This window comes from Erythranthe guttata, chromosome 3 (genome assembly GCF_056151865.1).
Source record: "Erythranthe guttata isolate IM_541 chromosome 3, IM_541, whole genome shotgun sequence".
Taxonomy (NCBI): Eukaryota; Viridiplantae; Streptophyta; class Magnoliopsida; order Lamiales; family Phrymaceae; genus Erythranthe; species Erythranthe guttata.
This window is the reverse complement of record NC_142535.1, coordinates 4,796,966-4,820,068: the sequence shown is the minus strand read 5'-3', so window position 1 is coordinate 4,820,068 and position 23,103 is coordinate 4,796,966. Positions and strand designations below refer to the sequence as shown.

General features: G+C 37.7%; 2 protein-coding genes across 2 annotated transcripts; both read left to right on the top strand.

Moving 5' to 3' along the window:
* The first annotated feature begins 16,343 nt into the window (after positions 1 to 16,343).
* On the top strand, positions 16,344 to 19,419 carry LOC148771602 (uncharacterized). Its single transcript, XM_088815441.1, has 2 exons — positions 16,344 to 18,388; positions 18,496 to 19,419. The coding sequence occupies exons 1-2, from the start codon at positions 16,376 to 16,378 to the stop codon at positions 19,273 to 19,275; spliced, it is 2,793 nt and encodes a 930-aa protein (XP_088671567.1). The 5' UTR covers positions 16,344 to 16,375; the 3' UTR covers positions 19,276 to 19,419.
* A 1,867-nt stretch (positions 19,420 to 21,286) lies between these two features.
* Positions 21,287 to 21,967, top strand: LOC105976168 (protein FAR1-RELATED SEQUENCE 5-like). The gene has a single exon (XM_013001460.1). The coding sequence runs from the start codon at positions 21,287 to 21,289 to the stop codon at positions 21,965 to 21,967; it is 681 nt and encodes a 226-aa protein (XP_012856914.1).
* Positions 21,968 to 23,103: the final 1,136 nt, after the last annotated feature.

Below are 23,103 nucleotides of genomic sequence, written 5' to 3'. Positions count from 1 at the left end.
ATCAGCAAATCTCAAATCACGTATTAAAGGAAATAAATGCCGTTTAATAATAAAACAGGGGTATTAAAGGGAAATTATATAATATATTTTGCCAAGTTGGCAAAATTGGGTGTATCTCAAAAAGGGGAAAAAAAAATGGATCTACCTCATTAGAAAATATGAACAAGGGGGTTTTCCCTAATAAACCCTTAAAATTAAGATGGATGGAGAAGTACAAGAAGGCCTGCTAGTGGTGGCTCATGAACTAATGGCACAATCTATATTATGGCCAATTACCTTAGCGTTATGTCTTTTATGAACTATTTTGTTCATCCCATTTTCGGTTACGTTGTTTCTTTAACATGTAACGGATCATCAGGCCATCTATTAGAGCAGAAGTCGATGTAAGAGATGCCCTCATTATGCCACCCCAAACCAACCAAAGACAAAAACAAAGGAAAAAAAAAAAGAACAATTCTCAATAAATCGATCATATACGAGGAATATTATGAATTCAAATCACAGAAAGGAGTGACAGTCAAATCATCAGTTATGTTATACATTTTTGATCCCCTCACATATTTTCCCTGCCCTTTCACGAACTTGAGCGTAGACAATGTTATAAGACGACTACATCCATAGATACAATATAACACGTACTTGAAAAGCTTTCTTCCCTTAGAGGAAGAATCGGGTTTTTGGAAATATAAACACGAGCTAGCGTGGGATTCACAATCCTCTAGTTTATATATGGATTCACCAAATAGGATCGTCAATAAGATCCAATATGCTCTTGTACAAATTGTCTATACTTTTAATACGAGCACTCCCAGAAATGCACTCAACTTCATCGAGGGGGATTGTGAGCAAACTACAAAGGAAATCAATGAAGTCGTCTGATTGAGCAAACAATAACTTCTTGGAAGATGTTTGTGTTAATTGTGGGTGTGTGTATTTTGAAATGGGAACGAACAAAATTTGGACATAAGTTTGACAAGAAAAATGTAGTCGAGGCAAGAACTATGTTCTTTCTCCTTAAGACAAATTTGCCCCGTGCAGTGCTCTCGGTTTACGGCAATTGTCTCCCAAGATACAACGACTATTTCAGTTCCAACAAAGCAGCACAACAATTATTGGAACACGGCGAACGAAACGACGTTTAGGACTTTATAAGACACGAAGAAAGGACTTGTTAATGCAACAATATGCAATGATATGTTATGACGAGAAGTGAATTCAATTAATGTATTGAATTCCATGTGAATAATGAACTCTTTTCAAATGGTGGATTTTGGAATCTATTTATAGATTTTCAAAGGTTATGACCACAAGTCACAACTCTTAGGAAAATAATTTCATGAAAAGGTATCACACCTTTTCCCATTAACCACACACCTATTCAATTTAATAGGTGCTTAAACACCTCCATCTTTTTCAATGGTGGCATTTCACTTTATTATTTTCCACACTTAAATATTTTAAATGATCCATTAATTTATCATTCATCAAAAATTAATTTTGAGAATTTAAATTAAACCACTTAAATATTCTACAAAATTTGAGTCAAATACTCAAAATTTCCAACAGTTTGCACCATCACTTTCAAAATTATCTTCTTAGAGTTAGAAGTCGATTCTTTCGCCATTTCACAAACCAAGATTAGTGGTTCAGATCTTGGTGTGGGAGAGCTACCATGTCTTTTATTGAGTATGACGTTCGATAGCGGAGTACGTGAGGGTAATGCCACCATGAGCAAATCCAAAATCTATTAACAATATTAATTAAAAAAAAATACAAAGTGTGCATGAAAATTGAAGAAATAAAATGTTAATAAGATTATAGGGAATAATCAAGGCACTCACCTAAATGAATCCAACTGTCACATTCCTCGTCTCGCCCACGTCCGCGTCCGTAGTTCCAAAGTTCAGAGAGTTTGTAAGGAAATATCTTGAGATCATCGCAGATGATGTAGGAAGTTTTCTTTATGGTAAAAACTTCACCATCATCAGCTTGAGGGTACTCCACTACACCAACTTCCTTTTCCATTTTGTTTCTACAAACACATGTAGCAGTATCGTAGTACACGCTTGAGCAAGCGAGTCTGAAAAACGACGCATTACAGTTCTAGACATTAATTCTGTTTTGTAGATGTAAGTTTCAACACAGTAGCCTCCCTTACTTTTTATAAAGCCAGTAAAGCCAAGAGTCTCTCTCAGACTGTTAGACCGGGAAGTTAGATACTACACATGGTTACTTATATCACATGAATTTGAAAAGTATATTTTTGATTGAATAATTAAACACTAAGTACACATACACATGAGTATGTATTTGTGATATTAAGTGTAGATCTACATTCAAATCCACCCAGTATACATAACCGGTGTAGTATCTAATTTTCCCCATAAGACCAACTGAAATGTTAAGAGAAATCCCTTTTCACATTGTAGCATTTCTTTTAGTTAGTATATAAAACTATTCAACAGCTCATTTGTTTTCTCGCGAGAGTTTGTTCCATTAAAAACCGGACTCTTGTGTTTAGTCTAATGGGGAAAATACAGTTTTCGTAGCTCAAATTTGCACTAGTTTCACATTTTTGGTCCTGTATATACACAAAAAATATAGGGTAAATAGCATTAAACCACCTGAGTTTTTTAAGTTTTTGCGTATCACCCCCTGGACAATTTTTTTAGCACGAGTTCACATGTACTCAATTAATTGTGGCACTTTGCACTTTTTTGCCCGTGTTCAGGTCAAAATGATCGGTCGTGAACCACGCGCATCGCACATGCGAAATACAAGGCTGTTATATTGTCTTTTCCATTTAAAAAGCCATAATTCCTTGAATTTTCCCTCCCTTTCTCTCTTATCTCCATTATTTTCCATCTTCAGTTTTGATCATGTTTCACCCGCTTCATTTATAAAAAAAATGTGTCACCCATGTTCGGTTCTGTTATGTTCACTAATTCTTACATTTTGAAGATTGGACAAGTCAGAATGATATTGTTGTCTAGGTGAGGTTTCTGAAAGTCACAAACATACTTTTGTTGTCTTTTTCCTCCTTTTTATAAAGTTATGATTGTAATATGCAGGGATGCAATGGGAGTCAGTTATGAGATGTAGCTTTGGCTGTCCAAGCAATAGTCGAAACCAAAGTTACTCACGAATACGGTTCAATGCTTAAAAGCACATCACTTCATCAAAATTTAAAAGCACATCACTTCATCAAAATATCACAAGTACTATACATAATATATACATGTAAATTAATTATTTCTTGAATCATCTACTCGAATTATCCTTCTTTACGTTTTCAACTTCAGACAACTGTTCGCGGGCATGAGATACTACAATAGAAAGTCTTAAGGTCCGATTCATTTGTTCGTAAAACCATATAATTAATTAATTTGTCTGGATTTTTAATTATTAAATTAAAATGATTGTTATTTTCATTATTGTAAACACATGGAAGTGGGTGAAACATTTTTTTATAAATAATGTGGGTGAAACATGACCAAAATTGAAAGGGGAAATAATGCAGATAAGATAGAAATGGAGGGAAAAATCAAGGAATTAGGGCTTTATAGCCTTGATTTCGCACGTGCAACACGCGTGGGTTCACAACCCGGTCATTTTGACCTTAAACGAACAAAAAAATGGCAAAGTGGCGCAATCAATTGAGTACAGTTGAACTCGTGCAAAGAAAATTGTTCGGAAGGTGATCCGCAAAAACTTAAAAAGTTGAGGTGGTATAATGTTATTTACCCAAATATATATTTGGTCCCTCATTTTTCAAAAATTCAACATTTTAATTAGTCATTGCCATCAATATTCCATTACTTCTAAAGGAATAAAGTGTGTGCCCCTCAGTTAGGGGGTGTGAACGAGTCGAGCTCGCCTGTTTTGGCAGGCACGAGCTCGAGCTCGTCGAGTTTAGCTTTTTGGCTCAAGCTCGAGCTCAATCCCATTTTGTCGAGCTCGAGGCCAAGCTCATTTTTGTTTTTTTTTTAACTATTAAATTTTTTTATTAAAAAGTATTTATATTATAATAAAACAAATTCAAAATAAACAATAAACTGTAATTATATATATTTTTTAATATTTATATGTTCTTTTTATATTATTTTTATAATATTTTATATTATTATACATTATTTAAATAAAAATAATATATTAAACAAAAAAAAACAAAAAAAATAATGCTCGAGAGCCGGCTCGCGAGCTCACAAACAACTAAAAACAAGCTCGAGCTGGCGCTTGTCAAAAAACTCGAGCTCGAGCTTGAAAAACTCAAGTTCGAGCTTTTCTCGAGCCGATTCATCGAGCTCACGAGCGGCTCAGCTCGTTTACCACCTCTACCCTTACTTCTTTAAGTGACGAACTAATGGTTATTTGATTAACATGAGGGACCAAATAATTTTTTTGTGAAACCACGGCTTAATCGCACTCTACACCCTTGAAATGGAGCCTTTTGACACTTTGCACACTTAAAAAACAATAATAACACTTTACACCCACACGCTTAATTGAATAATAAAGGAAATTCATTTTTTATTGGGTTTTTTTTTCCGGGGTGCAAAATAACAAATTAAATTGCTATTTTCTTAGACCTCCAACCTAATTTCGAGTGCAGAAAAAATAAAAATCGCACCGGATAATTGAAAAAAAATTATACTTTATTACAAAATAAAATCAAATAAATTTAATCACTAAATAGTCGGTTGATAGATTTTTTATTGTAATTGGTAGAAATATTAGTTAGAAATATTTGGAAGACAATATGATTTTCAGATAACTTGATAACGAAATAGCTGAATGAATTGTTTTGCGTAAAATATATTTCAGTGACAAAAAAATTATTTTTTAAATAGACTAAAAATATTAAATTTGCTTTAAAAACTGATGTGTGGTGCATTATGCATGATATATTGTGTCTCAAGGGTGCAAAATGCTATTAATTTGTTTCAAGGGTGCAAAGTGCCAGAATGGTATATTTCAAGGGTGCAAAGTGGGATATTAATCTTAATAAAACTACTATTGTTATTAATGTTAATAGAGCACCCTATGATCCAATTTTGTTGACAAACTACCCCCAAGAATGCACCATTAGTTGAAGGACTAAATTTTCAATATTTTACAAAAACCCGACTAAAAAAAATCATGACTAAAACTGACATTGATAGATAAACAGTGAGTGAAGAATATAATGACATATGGTAAAATGCTAGCAACCAAAACAAGCATGAGAAGTACATATATTACTAGTAAATAATGTGCTTACAATAATATCTTTAGATCGATGAACGTAAGTACAAACAAAACAGCATGCTGGCTGGAGTTACTATTCGTCCCATCTTCTCTTGCGCTTTTTCTTTAACATGGAATTGATCATCAGGCCATCGGTTAGAGCATAAGTCGTTATAAGAGATGCTCTCAGTATGCTCAGAGCCTACAAAAAAAAAAATAGTATAAGTACATGAACATATGTATAGCTACTAGATATATATAAATATAATAAAAATCAAAATTATGACCTCTTGCAACCGAATCTCAACCGGGAGTTCCACAATGTCGGAAAAAGGGATTTTCAGACCTTTGAGAATAGAAATGGTCGACGCTGTAGAAAAAGGTGTCACCGTTAAATCATCAGCTATGTTATACATTTTTGGTCCGGCAGCATTGACATGGCTCCCCGAACATTCCCGAAAATTTCTTAAATCACCCATAGCTCTTTGTTGTCTCCAACACTCTCTGAAACCAATAGTCCGTTAGAACCCTATCGGAATAACGTATCCAATTCATTATCCCATTAGAGTTTCTGACTACGTTTCAGGGGGCTGAGTGTAATTATCGATACCACAGGGACCTTACAGTTATTTAAGCTTACCTCAGGGGGGTGTGTGTAATTTACCCATATATATATATATATATATATATATATATATATATATATATATATATATATATATATATAATAAAAATCAAAATTATGACCTCTTGCAACCGAATCTCAACTGGGAGTTCCACAATGTCCGAAAAAGGGATTTTCAGACCTTTGAGAATAGAAATGGTTGACGCTGTAGAAAAAGGTGTCACAGGTTAAATCATCAGCTATGTTATACATTTTTGGTCCCTTGACGTATTCTCCTTGGACCTCCAGTATACTGCTGGTTAATGCGTATTTATATCGTTTTGGTTGCGTTATCCTGCGTCTTGTACTTGCTTGTACTAAACCGGGATCTTCTGTGCTTTCGTACAAATTGTTTATATTCTTAAGACAAGAGTTACTACCCAAAAGAAACTGGACATCGCCCAAAGTGATTTCCAACAAACCGAAAAGGTAATCTACCATGTCAAATTCAACTTCTTGAAGTTGTAAAGAGTTCTATTTAATGCGGTGCAAGGGTTGTGCTTTGGCAGTGTAATCATCCTCTCTTTTTTGAGTACGGCATCCGATAATGGAGTCGAGGAGAGCAAGGCTCCCTTTAGAAAATCCATTATCTACAAAAATAAATGTCAAAAAAAAAAAACACTTGTATGAAATTAAATTAGAGAAAAAGACACTCACTTGACTGAATCCAAAGGTCACATTCCTCGTCGCACCCACACCAATGTTGTCGAGTCTAAGTTTTTTAATAGTTTGAACGAATCATGTGGTGTGAGGAAACATTAGAAGATCATCGGTGATTATGAAAGATTCTGTGTTCGTTACGGAAAAAACTCCACCATCACCATTAGCAGTAGCTTCAAAATGTATTGAACCGAATTCAATTTTCTTTGGATCTACGCAAACGGATGTTCCATTAATACGGCAAATCAATCTCTTACAAGCTAAGCATTTATTAATATTGAGCTTCAGTTTATGACATTCATCTTCGAATAAGCTTTTCCGATATAGAAGCATCTCCTTCGAACAATTCGTGATGTTGATTTGCAACTCCATTGTATAAACTTGTTAAGCTTCCAATTTTGACACGTGTCTCTTTATCTTTTCCACAATTAATGCTTCTTCATTACTCTATAACAACTGTTCCCAATGGCAATGTCAAGAAGCTTAGCAAAACATCTGCAAAATCGTTATCGACTAGAACTTTGTCCTTTTGCTTATTTAAAACTACGTTTAGAGAGAACGAAATATATATATATATATATATATATAATGGGGACTCCGATATATCCTACAAGGGATTCAACCTAAGAGTTTTGAAGAGTTGGCCACTAGAGCGCACGACATGGAGTTGAGCATTATGGCTAGTGGAGTTGAGGGACCACCAGTTCAAGAACCTCGACAGTCGAAAGAAAAACAGGACTTTCGGAAAGGGGGTAGAGTTTTCTCTAAGACCTCAAGCAAAGAATCTTTGACAGTGAATGCGACCCCTATCAAATTTCAAGGAAAAGTGAACGGAAACAATGAGGAAAAACAAGATTTTTCACAAGAAAGAAGAAGACTTTCTCTAAAAGAAATGCAAGCAAGGGAATATCCATTCCTCGACACTGATGTGGCTGGAATATTTGACGATTTGCTAGGTTTAAAACTTATCGAGTTGCCTGAAATGAAGCGCCCAACTTTGGAATATTTGCACGAAGAAACTCGCTTGTGGTGAGGCGCCCGACTTTGGAATATTTACACGAAGAAACTCGCTTGTGGTAAGGCGCCCGACTTTGGAATATTTGCACGAAGAAGCTCGCTTGTGGTGAGGCGCCCAACTTTGGAATATTTGCACGAAGAAGCTCGCTTGTGGTGAGGCGCCCAACTTTGGAATATTTGCACGAAGAAGCTCGCTTGTGGTGAGGCGCCCAACTTTGGAATATTTGCACGAAGAAACTCGCTTGTGGTGAGGCGCCCGACTTTGGAATATTTGCACGAAGAAGCTCGCTTATGGTGAGGCGCCCAACTTTGGAATATTTACACGAAGAAGCTCGCTTGTGGTGAGGCGCCCGACTTTGGAATATTTGCGCAAAGAAACTCTCTTGTGGTGAGGCGCCCGACTTTGGAATATTTGCACGAAGAAACTCGCTCGTGGTGAGGCGCTGCATGAAAATACTTGCTTGTGGGGGTGATCAATTAGGAGAGCGCCCTCATTCATGGACCGATGCTCGACGTCAGTGATTCTTGTATAAAAGGCGGACTAGTGAAATCTTTGCGCATCGCCTGTCAGGATGGCATCACCTCTTTGATATAAAGTAGATTATGAAAGCACAGTCATCACTTCTTTGAAGCACAACCATCACTTTGCATATTTACCATCAAAGGGGCATGACAGTCCGGAGCACGCCTTCATTCGTGGATTGACGGTCGAGGACTCTTCTTTATGAAGTGGATGTGTGGAAAGCTTCGCATATCGACCATCCGGGGGCAAGCACAGTCAAAAGCGCTCATATGTTTATGGATTGATGCTTGTTGTCAAGGAATCACCGACTGTTGAAAGATTGCCCATGCTCGTGGATCAACGCTCTTCCTCAAGAATCAACAACTGTTGAAAGAGTACCTATGCTCGTTGATCAATGCTCGTCGTTGAGAATCACCAGCCGTTGAGAGAATGTGCCTATGCTGATGAATTAATACTCGTCCTTGAGAATCACCAAGCTTTGAGAGAATGCCTTTGTCTATGGTTCGTACGCCCGTCGTCAATGAGAATCACCAACTGTTGCGAGCCACAAGACGAGTGGGGCTGTATCGGGTAGAAATTGATAACATCGACGAGTTCTTTTGATGGTGATGTGGCGTTTGTCGGCGAGCATATCCGAGGGCCTCCTCAATTTGATCTGGTGGAAGGAATTATTGGTCGCAACTGTCGCTACCATGGGTGTTGTGGCTGAAGAAAAAAAAACGAAACTTTGTTGTTGTTTTTTTTTTAATTCCCGTCCATATTCACCACGAGCAGTCCATATTCACCACGAGCAGCAATGATTTCTTAGCCGCTCTTTTGGATGGTTGAACGGACATGAATTTTGACATCGGAGGAAGAGACGAGGGGCGGAAATGGTCCCACCGAGCGTGCCAATTTATTATCCAACGAAAGCGGATTACAATCTTCGTAATTCCCCTGATTCTTCTCTCCTATTCTAATTTGATTCAAGGGCTTAAAAGCTTGTTCTTGAATCGAACATATGATTTCATATCACGAACATCTCGAATTTAAATATGTTATGAATTCGAGGAATCGAATATATATGATTTCCTATCACGAACACCACGAATTCAAATATGTTATGAATTCGAGGCGGAGGCTCGAGACGTGAGCTTGAGAGCTCGATATGTGTCTGTGTGATTCTCTTTTTGCATGAACCGAATGCCTTATTTTATAGGCACAAGCTAGGGTTAGGGTTTCTCGACTTGCAGAGTGGGCCCGACATTTTAAAGCCCAAATATATTATGGACTTTAATTTTGAGACCTAATTAATAACCGATTTATTTTGGTTATTAATTAGTAATTTATCTCAAAATTTCGATGTCTACAAATGCCCCCACTTCTAGTCTCGGCGAAGAACATGTTGCATATTTGTGAGACGAGACTTGAAGTACGTCACTTTCCTCCATTTTTTTTGGGGGTTTATTCGGAATATCCACTACTTTTGTGTACTTAATTGAGAACTCCACCATTTTTGGTTCTTACTTTGGCACGCATCGTTTTCCTTTCCTTTCGGATTTCAATCTGAAGCGTCTACCATAGGAACTTAATTGCAATTTTTCCTTTAGGGCCCAATTGCAATTTATTAGTCTTCTCAATTTGCAACCATCCTTGCCTCCATTGTCACCAGATGCTTGGCGGCACTAGTCAAATTTATTTGGCCTTCATTGCTTTGCTGGCATCCCACCGTTAAACATGGACCTGGAGCATCCAATTCATGGTGGGCCTTCAACTCGGCTAACTTTGGAGTGGTGTTGGAGATACATGAGTCGCAGAGTAGGCAATTGAAGCTAACTTGCGTGGATTGTCATGGACGGCCGGCGACGATGTGCAGACAACATTCAAATGCGATGCGGCGTCTTCTCCGAGTAGGTTACAGAGAATTGTTGGCAGAGGCGAACCGTGGCCATGGCTGATGACCACTAGTGGACGAGGCTTGACCGAAATCAGGAGGTGCGACACTTCCGATGGCGGCGGCATATTTGGACGAGTGGGGCTGTATCGGGTAGAATTTTGCAACCGATGATACTTGTAAATTTGCTACAAACCACAAATTTACAAGTCTGCAAAACATAATAAAAATACCAGACAAGAAAATATAGAACAAATAAATTTATTAATCAAAACGATGTGGATTACAATCTCCGTAATTCTCCTGATTCTTCTCTCCTATTCTAATTTTGATTCAAGGGCTTAAAAGCTTGTTCTTGAATCGAACATATGATTTCCTATCACGAACACCTCGAATTTAAATATGTTATGAATTCGAGGAATCGAACATATGATTTCCTATCACGAACACCTCGAATTCAAATATGTTATGAATTCGAGGCGGAGGCTCGAGACGTGAGCTTGAGAGCTCGATATGTGTCTGTGTGAGTCTCGTTTTTTTATGCACCAAAGATCTTTTATAGGCACAAGCTAGGGTTAGGGTTTCTCGACTTGCATAGTGGGCCAGACATTTTAAAGCCCAAATATATTATGGACTTTAATTTGAGACCTAAATTAATAACCGATTTATTTTGGTTATTAATTAATAATTTATCTCAAAATTTCGATGTCTACAAATGCCCCCACTTCTAGTCTCGGCGAAGAACATGTTGAATATTTGTAAGACGAGACTTGAAGTAATCGAATTTTCTTTCATTTGTTGGCTTCCAAACCTCTTTCCTCAACTTTGGGGTTTAATTTGATAAATCCTTCACCTTGAGGGACTTAAATGATAAGTCATATTCTTTGTCTTTAGTGAAGCATCCAACTGCAAACATATTTGGAATTATCCTTTCATTTCAAGGAAGGGCTCAAAAGCAATTTATTGCTTCTTGATTTGGGGATCAATTAATCCATCTGCAGCACCTCACAATTACTCCGACGGCCGCTCACACCTTGGTCTCAACATCTCTTCTTCTCTTTGTAACTTTGAAAATTTCTCCATATGCATATATTTCACATATTCACGACCACACCATTGGCGGTGGTAATGAAGAGCGGCGCAGTAGCATCTTTGGATTCGCCGGAAGAGGTCAGCGCAACACCTAGACGATGGCGAGCTTGGACTATAGGCAGCATCTTTGTTGTCATCGGAGGAATAGGTGGCGCGGCTCTTCAGTCTACGGTGAGTTTGACTGGTGGATTTGAGCGGCCAGCGGTTTGCAGCGGCGAAATAGGAGATAACACCGTCGAGGGCTTCCGGCGGCAAAAATTGAAACAGGATTCTTCAGGCGACGATGTTTGTCGGCGGGCATTATTCCGGCGGCCTCCCGGTTTTGACATAGCAGGGAGAATTGTTGGAAAAGGCAAATGATCGCCATGGCTGCCCTTTTTTTATTTATTTTTAAATTCATTTAGGGACAAAGATTGTGGATATGTTTTTTTTTTCTCTGCTGCCAAAGTGGGGATTTGCTGGAGATTTTCTTCCTTCGTCAATACTCCAAATCTTTTTGGCAACTCAATCGGTCGAAGCATAGTAGATTGGAGAATAATTTGTAACACTCTCTATTACGTAAATAGGGAAATTTCCTCATCCAATTACTCTGTGTCTTTGCCCCCAAGCGAATAAATAAAGGGTTTACCCTTTTTTTTTTTTTTTCTTCTTATTCCCGTCCATATTCACGAGCAGCAATGGTTTCTTAGCCGCCATTGGACAGTTGAATGGACTTAATTTTGACATCGGAGGAAGAGATGAGGGGCGAAGATTGTCCCACCGGGCATGCCAATTTGTTAACCGCAATTTTTTCCATCATCTCCGGAAATTCCCCTGATTCTTCTCTCCTATTCTAATTTTGATTCAAATAAGAATTTGTTGTTACAAATTTTGGCACGCCCAGTGGGACACCTCTACCTCTCATCTCTTCTCTCTCTCGAAGATCCTAGTAGTTGTTCTACGTTCACGATGAAGGCTGCTACTTCAAATTCATCAAGCATGGGCGTAGTTACAAGGAGTATGGCTAAGAAGCTGCAGACATCCTCCGAGACTAGCTCAACGCCCCAAATCATCGAAAAAGGCTCGTCACCTCTCGTCAACACAGGTGGAGGCGTGGAAGGATCTAGAGGAGAAGCTTCGTCATCCACGTCCCTTTCAGCATCAAACTACTCTGAGGTGGCTCCCGTCATGACGACACATGCTACGACCATGGAAGAGCAGATGGCGATCTTGACCAAGGCCATTGAAGGGCTAACAAAGCACATTCAAGAACAAGACTCCCAAATTGCGATGTTGCGAAACAAGGTTGACGGTAGTCACGACATGGGTAAACAAGGCGAAAATCACACCGAAGCTGAAACTTCTGCAAGGCGACATCCAATCGAAAGGGAGAAGAGCCCGGCTGAAGAATTCCAGATTTCGTCAGAGGGGTTGATTCCTATAGACCAATTGAAGGAGTTCATCATGGGGACTATCAAAGACAAATTCAATGAGGGTTCAAAATCGCAACAAATTCAATGAGGGTTCAAATTCGATTCGATTTGATGAAGAACGCCTTGGGCGTGCCAATTTGTTAACCACAAATTTTTCGAGTCTGCAAAGTATAATAAAAATACAAGACAAGAAAATAGGGAACAAATAATTTATTAATCAAAACGATGTGGATTACAATCTCCGTAATTCCCCTGATTCTTCTCTCCTATTCTAATTTTGATTCAAGGGCTTAAAAGCTTGTTCTTGAATCGAACATATGATTTCCTATCACGAACATCTCGAATCTAAATATGTTATGAATTCGAGGAATCGAATATATGATTTCCTATCACGAACATCTCGAATTCAAATATGTTATGAATTCGAGGCGGAGGCTCGAGACGTGAGCTTGAGAGCTCGATATGTGTCTGTGTGAGTCTTCTTTTTTAGATGCACCAAAGATCTTCTTTTATAGGCACAAGCTAGGGTTATGGTTTCTCGACTTGCAGAGTGGGCCGGACATTCTAAAGCCCAAATATGTTATGGACTTTAATTTGAGACCTAAATTAATAACCGATTTATTTTGGCTATTAATTAGTAATTTATCTCAAAATTTCGATGTCTACAAATGCCCCCACTTCTAGTCTCGGCGAAGAACATGTTGAATATTTGTAAGACGAGACTTGAAGTAATCGAATTTTCTTTCATTTGTTGGCTTCCAAACCTCTTTCCTCAACTTTGGGGTTTAATTTGATAAATCCTTCACCTTGAGGGACTTAAATGATAAGTCCTATTCTTTGATAAGGACTCAAACGCAATTTATTGCTTCTTGATTTGGGTATCAACTAATCCATCCGCAGCACCTCACAATTACTCTGACGGCCGCTCACACCTTGGTCTCAACATCTCTCTTTGTAACTTTGAAAATTTCTCCATATGCATATGTTTCACATATTCGCGACCACACCATGGGCGGTGGTAATGAAGAGCGGCGCAGTAGCATCTTTGGATTCGCCGGAAGAGTTCAGCGTAACACCTAGACGATGGCGAGCTTGGACTATAGGCAGCATCTTTGTTGTCATCGGAGGAATATGTGGCGCGGCTCTTCAGTCTACGGTGAGTTTGACTGGTGGATTTGAGCGGCCAGCGGTTTGCGGCGGCGAAAGAGGATATAACACCGTCGAGGGCTTCCGGCGGCAAAAATTGAAACGGGATTCTTCAGGCGACGATGTGTGTCGGCGGGCATTATTCCGGCGGCCTCCCGGATTTGACATAGCGGGGAGAATTGTATATTTTTTTTTCTGCTGCCAAAGAGGGGATTTGCTGGAGATTTTCTTCCTTCGTCAATACTCCAAATCTTTTGGCAACTCAATCGGTCGAAGCATAGTAGATTGGAGAAGAAATTGTAACACTCTCTATTACGTAAAGAGGGAAATTTCCTCATCCAATTACTCTGCGTCTTTGCCCCCAAGCGTTCACAAGTAGCAATGGTTTCTTAGCCGCCATTGGACAGTTGAATGGACTTAATTTTGACATGGGAGGAAGAGATGAGGGGCGAAGATAGTCCCACTGGGCGTGCCAAAATTTGTAGCAACAAAATTCTTATCTGCGATTTAAACAAACAAGAAAGAATTGCACAAATATAATTTATTGAATTAAAATAATAAATATTGCGGGTTACAAACTCTAATTTAATCCTCTGATTCTTCTCTCCAGAACAATATGTGTTTGACTTTGAATTTCGGAGACGGGTCGTTGACTTGATCTTCTCCGTATTTGATTTGGATTTGAATAACGTCTTCCGAGGGTCTTGCGACTTGAATCTCGGATCGAACGCTGAACTTTGACGGGTTTTGACTTGAAGATCTTGGAGTTCTTGATGGATTTGACCCTTCAATCTTCCTTCGATCTTGATTTGTTGAAGAACGTCGTCGATTTGATGAAGAACGCCTTGAATTTGATGAAGAACAACTTGAATATTGTAGAGAGAATTTTCTCCTACGGTTTTTCTTCTTCTTGAGTTGTGTCTTGAATTGTGAAGGGAGGGTCCCTATTTATAGTGGTAGCATAAGAGTCCTTGATGGGCCTTACTGATGACGTGGCGCGGTTTGATTGGCCCGATTTAAATTGATATTTATCTCTTGTAACTTGAGGGAGAAGAAATAATCCTATTGGTCAATATATATATTTAAAATCAATTATCTATTTAATTTAGGAATCAATATTAAATCCCTAGAATTAAAATAGAGAAATATTGATATACGCCACCTTTCATGGCATGCAATTTTGATTTGATTTATTTTCAAATATCTAATTACGGAACTGCGAATGAGTTTGCATGAAACTCCTTGCCCCCGTAATTGCATAATTGCCCCTTTGTTTTGGATTAAATTTCACTCGTCTACAAATGCCCCCTCGCGACTTGTTCACGGACGATATATTTTGAAGTGAATAAGTCACGAATAATTGTTGACTCGATTCGTAAGTGTGCTTAGGCTTCATTGATATAGTCCATGGTACTTGATCAGTGGGGCTTAAAGTAGAACCATGATAATACGTATTAAACCCGATTTCTTCCTCAATCTGCTCGGCTCACTCAAAAAAAAAAAAAAAAATTCTTTTTCTTTTCCCTTTTTAAAAAAAAAAAAAAAAAAAAAAAAAAAAACGACATGCACGGCTTATTTGCCAGAGTTTCGTAAGCTTATCATAGTCTGTCATTTTTTTATTATGCCAAGGCTATGTTTAATCATCCAATTTCTCAGTTTAAAATCAATTGGGGCCCACTTGGCAAATAAAATAAATTAAATCTTAGAGTCCAACGAGATTCCAATTATGCAGCATAGAAACAATAGACTTCTGAAATTTTACCGACTCTTCCTTTGGAATTTTAAGGCATAGTATGGATTTGAACTTCCACAGGATATTGACTCCTAATTGAGTTCTATCCAAATTTTAACTCACCGAGTTGTATGCAACAAGTGAAATTTGTGCAAGTCTCTTCAACTGAGAACTTTTGACGACTATAATTTGGTCCTCCCCAAGAGAATCAAACTGAACACTCCTGCATCTAGTCGATTCATGACTCTTTGTAATTGGTTTACCATAATCCTAATATGAATTGGTTTGCTCTTATCCATGCTTATAAAAGGAGGGCACCCTTATTTGTTTTATTCATTCTTCAGCACCGAGTCTTTTACAAAAATTCTTCTCATCCAATCTTGTAGTTTCACCTTTTGCCACTGTTTTTTTTTTTTTTTTCTTCCCTTTTTTTTTTTTTTTTTATTTCGGGTGAGCTTCGTATATTATTATGTATAATCCATCTATTTGATCATGCTCACCAAGTGTTCGATGATTTGATAATAAGAACTAATCCTTTTATTTTGACAATATGAACCAATCCCTTTGGTCTTCTCTTCAAACTCGAGTTTTGTAGAATTTATTTGGTTCGATTTCAGGTTAGTTTTGCATATCAGATATCCGCATAATCAGCTTTCTTGAGTATGCCCCGCCAGGTGTTTGATAATATGACAATGAGAACTGCCCTTTTTTTTTTTTTTTTTTTTTTTTTTTTTTTTTTTTTTCAAGTATTAACATCAACGCTTTTGCATTAATATATTTCTTTTCTCCGTACAACTTTCCATCAGACTACAGAATCGCCGTTGATTTGGATTACAGTAGAACTTACATGAATCATAATTTCTGGAGAGAACGCAACTGAATTGAACAATTCTCTCGGTAAGTGAAACGATGACGTTTTATTTTTTGTTACTCTGGACATTTCGTCTTTCGCTCTGTTTTTACTCGGGCTTTGGTTTTTTGCATGTCGAACTAATCGCTCTTTCTTCGAACTGTTTTGATAGATTTTCCGATGGTTTATTTCAAGCAAGCTTTCTCCTCTTCCGGCGACGAGCAATTGGTAATTCTTGACGATCGTTACCAACCGAATGACAAAGGAACTGTCTTGACGATTTATGCCCCCCTTATCGGTTCTTACGCAAAGCAATGGCCACGTCTCACGACTCCGAATCGCATGTCTGTTTGGTCCCACGAGCATCCTCATAATAAGTACGAGTACGTGTATAGCTTGCGAGCATCAAATCATAAACCCGACAGATCCTTGCTTCCGGAAGAGTCAAGTGGTCCGAGCCTTCTGCCGACTTTGGGTGGCAACATCGTGGAGGGAAAAGTCAAGTGGGGAGATACTCTCGAGCTTTCCGGCGGCTTTCAATTCTTCAAAGGGTACTGGGAATGGACCGAAGACGTTCTCAGCCGTTGCCAGCACAAGCTAAAGTCTGCGAAGATCTACGATTCTGTATATGCTTCCCTTTTCACGTACGACTACAATTCCGAAATCATGAAGGCGTTCTTCGAGGCATGGTGTCCGACTACAAATACCCTCTTGACGTCTCCCGGAGAAATGTCTATCTCTTTATGGGATTTGCACATCCTCTCCGGGCTACCGTTAACCGGGCTTCTTTACGATGAAGTTGTCCCTGCCTCTCAAGAACTCATTGGTACCGATGCAAAGGGTGTTCGATATTCTCACCGTTCCTGCCGATATCTATTCCATGTCTACCACTTACTTCGGAAGCGCTCTAAAGATCCTTCCTCCAACGTCTCTGTCGAAAGCTGGATTCAGTTTTGGTCGAAGAAGCAGAAGAAGTACACTCAACCTCCTCCACGCAAAGAAAAGAAAAGTGTTCGCCCCAAGTCAACTCACAATCCTTCCGGCAATATTGAAGCACATGCAAAATGGATCAACATTGAAGAAGCTGTGTTTTCGAGCATTAGCGTTGATGTCGAACTGAGGTCCGAGACGTACTTGGCGGCCCATTTGGCTTGTTGGCTTTGCACCTTCGTCCTCCCTACTGATGATGTGGGCTTGATACGTCCTTCAACATTCAAGATGGCTAGCATAATGGCGAGTGGCGAAGAAGTCTCTCTTGCAGTTCCTGTCTTAGCCAGCATCTTCAACGGCATAAATAGGATCTCGAGATCCTTGAGACCCCATCAAGAGAATTCTCCGTTCCCTATTCACTTCGTCTATAGTTGGTTGGCGCTTTATTTCAAGACCCATTGTCAAGTTCTGCAAGGCGTAGCCGTCGATGGCCCAAAGATGGTATCTTATTCCGGAGAAGGAAGCGCTAGATACTACACTCCCGCGGATGCACGCAAACGGATTCACAAAGGAGATCTTATGTCTTGGACTTGCACCACGATCCCTAGGAGCGAGTCTTCTTTATATGTTGATGATGGAACAACAAAAGGGTCCGAGAGAAATTATTTCATCGCCATTCGCTCGAGCTATCTCTCCTTGCGGCGTGGTAATCGTTTCGTTATTGAGCCATATAGTCCTCATCGGTTTAGCCGTCAATTTGGGTTTTACCAAGATGTGCCTGGAGTACTTGATGAAGACGTTCGCGAGGCTTCTTTAATAGATGGACTCCGTTATTGGCGTCTATGTGTTTTGCTCGAGTCCATGTCTAAAGTGATATTTTCCGTCATTCCTCAAAATTCGAGAAAGTTTCACACGGACGGCTATAAAAGATGGTGGACTAAAGCTTACGGAACTTATCTTGAAAATAAAGTTGCGAGTTTGGTGAACTTGGAGTTAAGTAAGATTCCACTTGAAGACAAAGAAGATGAGGCAAGAAATAGTCTCGGCAATCTTTCTCGCGGAAATGTGCTCCAAACCAAAAACCCTCCTAGAGATATAAAGAAGAGGAACGTTTTGCCTCCGTCGGATGAGAGTGACGATAGCCACATAGAACGTCATTGGAAAAGGCCGAAGAGGGACCCGCAATCTTTAAAACCACAAGATCTTCATATTGATAACAGTGTGGACAGTCATTCTCGAACAAATGACACTTTTGCTGAGAAGGTTGCACTTAACACTTTCCCTTTTTTATTTTTTTTTTTTTATTTTATTTTATTTTTTATTTTTTATTTTTTTTTTTATTTTTTTTATTTTTTTATTTTTTTTTTTAGTTGGAAAACGAGATAATTAACGTTGATGATCGCGAGGAATCTCAAGCTAGTCATCACTCAACTGCCAAGGCTTGCTCAATGGGTGCAACTTTGTCGCCGACTGCTTTAATGCCTGCCAGAGCATCCAAGATGAAAGAGACTGCGAAAGGGTCGTACAATGGTGCTTGTTCAGTTTTTGTGGGTGAAAATTTTCTGAAAAATCACAAGCGGGTTTTTCTTCGCCAATTATGGCAAGATCTTCGTGCGAGGATAGTACGGACTTCAATTGATTCCATCTCGTCTATTCAAGAAGATGTCCAATTAGTTCTTGGAACCATGAGGGATCTTGGTGATTTCGACATATCTTGCATAGAGGAATCATTGAAGTCATTATTTTCCCAGGCGACGGCTTATGATAAGGTGAGGTCGTCGAACTCTGAGAAGACATCTAAAGAGATTCTATCACGACAATTAGATGAGGCTAAAGATCGTTTGCATACTACTCAAGCTAGAGAACACAAAGAGACTCTTCAAGTTCAAGTCACCAATAGTGATTTGGAGAGTGTCAAGAAAGAGCGTGCTGCTTTGAAGGTGAGGGTGGGACAGTTGAGATCATCATTAAAGCGACAACGAGAACTCCTTCATACTGTTCAAACTGAAATTCGTGAGATTAACGAAGAAATTGCTGCCATTGAAAATACATCCCCTTTAAGTGATGATTTGGTAGAAGAATTGCGCGCTTCTGCCGAGCTTTTAGGAGATGCCAAAGAAAAGTTGAACGATTTAGACCCTTTCGCTTGAGCTAGATTTAGATTTTTTTTTTTATTGTTTATTCCACTTTTATGATTCATGAAATAAAAAAAAAAAATCTCCCTTTCCATCTTGTTTTCAACGATTTTTTTTTTTTTTTTTTTTTTTTTTTTTTTTTTTTTTTTTTTTATGAAAGGACTGAACTTAGAGAATATCTAAGCTGCCTACGTACCCCGAATGGGATCAAGTCATAACGTAGTTCAAAGGAAAAAAAGATAGATTTTTTTTTTTTTTTTAGGAAAGGACTGAACTTAGAGAATATCTAAGCTGCCTACGTACCCCGAGTGGGATCAAGTCATAACGTAGTTCAAAGGAAAAAAAGATAGATTTTTTTTTTTTAGGAAAGGACTGAACTTAGAGAATATCTAAGCTGCCTACGTACCCCGAGTGGGATCAAGTCATAACGTAGTTCAAAGGAAAAAAGATAGATTTTTTTTTTTTAGGAAAGGACTGAACTTAGAGAATATCTAAGCTGCCTACGTACCCCGAATGGGATCAAGTCATAACGTAGTTCAAAGGAAAAAAAGATAGATTTTTTTTTTTAGGAAATGACTGAACTTAGAGAATATCTAAGCTGCCTACGTACCCCGAGTGGGATCAAGTCATAACGTAGTTCAAAGCGTTGAAGGGAAGATTGAAGGGTCAAATCCATCAAGAACTCCAAGATCTTCAAGTCAAAACCCGTCAAAGTTCAGCGTTCGATCCGAGATTCAAGTCGCAAGACCCTCGGAAGACGTTATTCAAATCCAAATCAAATACGGAGAAGATCAAGTCAACGACCCGTCTCCGAAATTCAAAGTCAAACACATATTGTTCTGGAGAGAAGAATCAGAGGATCAAATTAGAGTTTGTAACCCGCAATATTTATTATTTTAATTCAATAAATTATATTTGTGCAATTCTTTCTTGTTTGTTTAAATCGCAGATAAGAATTTTGTTGCTACAAATTTTGCGTATATAGTTGACTTGTCCAAATACTTATTTGACCATATCATGAAACTTGTTTTGCGTATATAGTTGACTTGTCCAAATATATATATATATATATATATATATATATATATATATATATATATATATATATATATATATATATATATATATATATATATAACGCCGGGACTTTGGAATATTTGTAACACGAAGAAACTCGCTTTGAATATATATATAGTTGACTTGTCCAAATATATATATATATATATATATATACTCCCTTCATTCCATTTTAATTGTCTTTTTGGTCTAATTCACACATATTAAGAAAACTAATAATTGTGCATGGATTCTAGAAAAATCATAATAAAATGACTAAAAAACCACTTTTATTAAATGTTTAACCATTAATTCTCTTAATAGTTATAAGGGCATAGTTGAGAAAACACAATAAGTACTCCATTGGAATTCTAAAGTGACAATTATTTGAAATAAAAAAAATTCTCTAGAAAAACAATTAAAATGGAATGGAGGAAGTATATTCTTTTTGAAAGGTTGTGGTTGTGTGGAAGCTAAAAAAATTTAGCCTGATGAAAATGTTTCCAAAAAAGGCCAAAAAAAGGTAAGACCAAGAGTGAATGTATTCTTTTTAAATACGTATATAATGATTCATATAACTCCAACTACATTCTTTGAATCAAGAACTAATAGGGGGCCTTTTGCGAACCTAGACCAGGTTATATTCACCAGCCTCCCTACATGATGACACGTGTATTATTGATTTTTTATTTAATTAGTGTTTTTCTTTTTCTTTTTTTCTAAATATATTATTTCTTAAACCAGAGTTAACAAAATCCCACTAACTTAGGTAATAAAGATATTTTTCTTTTCCACAACCACGTCTTTTCGACTTCTCTTCTACACGTTCTGTATATGTTCTTCAACAAAATATTCATCTTTGTAATTTGAAGATTTTTTTTTCTACAGGTATGCATCGATGTAACACATGAAATTAGTAGTGATAACTATTTTTAGTTGTTTTACTTTTTTATGTTTACCACATGCAGATATGGAAGCAGATCCATTACCGAGTGCTAATAACACGAATTGCGAGTCAGAGGAATGTATATCAGTACAATCATTAGAGTCAGAGGTACCTAAGTCCTTAGTTGAAGAATTTGAGCAGAAGTTACAGGTTGGTCAAAAAATTACCAGTCTTGAAGATGCATATTTATTATACTGTGAGTATGGACGTATTAAAGGTTTTAGTGTGAGAAAAGGAAAACAATCATATTTTCACGACAATAGCAACGAACTTTATATGAAGGAATTTGAATGTTCCTGTAAAGGAACAAAAGATGAAAAATGTAGTTCTAATGGTAAACAGTCAGCCTACTTGAAGATGGAAACTAGATTTGGTTGTGCTGCAAGACTTAGAATTGGAAGGAAAAAAAATGAAGAATGGAAAGTGACTATTTTTTATATTGATCATAACCATGACATGGTTGCACCTGATCAAAGTTATATGTTACGATCAGCTCGTAGCATTTCATATGCTAAAGGAAATACCTTAAAAGCATTGGTAGATGCTGGATTTTCGATAGCTAATGCGTATTCTTACATGCAAATAGAATCGCACGGGAGAGAAAATGTGGGGTTTCTTAAAAAGGATGCATATGACTATCTTAATCGATTAGCTAAAGATCACAGACATGTTGAAGATGGTGATGCTGCTGAATTGATCCGATAATATACCAAAAAATTACATAAAAGTGAGATGGATGAAAAGTATAAGGGATAGAGTGCAATTTAGTGAAGAAAGTTCATGTGCAGATAACCAAGAATCTCAGACGGTCTATGTGAATCATGCAATGCGATACTGTTATGATCTTACGATGCGAAGTAAAGTCCATCCAGAAGCTAGAAATTTGGTGAGAAACGGGCTTAAGGGTGTTCTTTCAGATCTAAATGCGTTACTCGATAAATTGAGTCTGGATCATTTATCCGAGGGTTCCAAAGTTACAAGTTTGGAGGTTATGGAAGAACATGATATGAATGACGAGTTTGTGCGGAATCCTCTTTACGTGAAGTCGATAGGGGTCAATAATGTTCGCTTACCAAGCCATTGGGATTCAAAAAATAAAAAAGGAAAAAGAAAGATTGAATGTTCAAGTAGGTTTTTCAAATAGATTTACACAATACTCTCACTTTGCTTTATTAACAATTTCTGATGGTTTTTTTTTTTCTGATTTACTAGAGAAAATAACAAAAGGCGCAGGAAAAAAAGTGCAGACACAAATACATTCAAATGTTCTTTCATCGAAAGAAGCTATTGGTGTTCTTTCCTCACAAGAAGCTATCAGTGTGCAATCCTTACAAAACGCTAATGTTCGTCATGTTCAAAATATCTCAATTGGCTCTCAATTTGGTGAACATCAAGCTAATTTGTTGCATCAGATATCATATCCGACAATGCACCACCCGGTGAGTTACTTGTTCTCCAACTTATGTAAATATATTTGACCTTCTCTAATGCTTTACACATTTCGGCATCCAGGGACAAGGCTCAAATTATCCAAACATGTTCCAATATTGATCCCTATTCGTCACAGGTTGCATTTCATAATTTTACTAATTCTATATTCTTGTGTAATTGTTGAGTTATTTTCTATGCATGTTTCACTTTGCTTATCAACTGTGTTTGACTTGTACAGGGATCTATTAACAATAAAGAGAGGCCACCTGAATTTCATTAGGATATTTCCTTGTTCTATATTTTAAGTTAAATTCAATAGTTGGTTTTAGTTTGAGGAATTTATATTTCACTAGGATTTTCTTGTTCTGGTTTTTTATTTAAATTCAGTTGTTGGTTTTAGTTTGAGGATT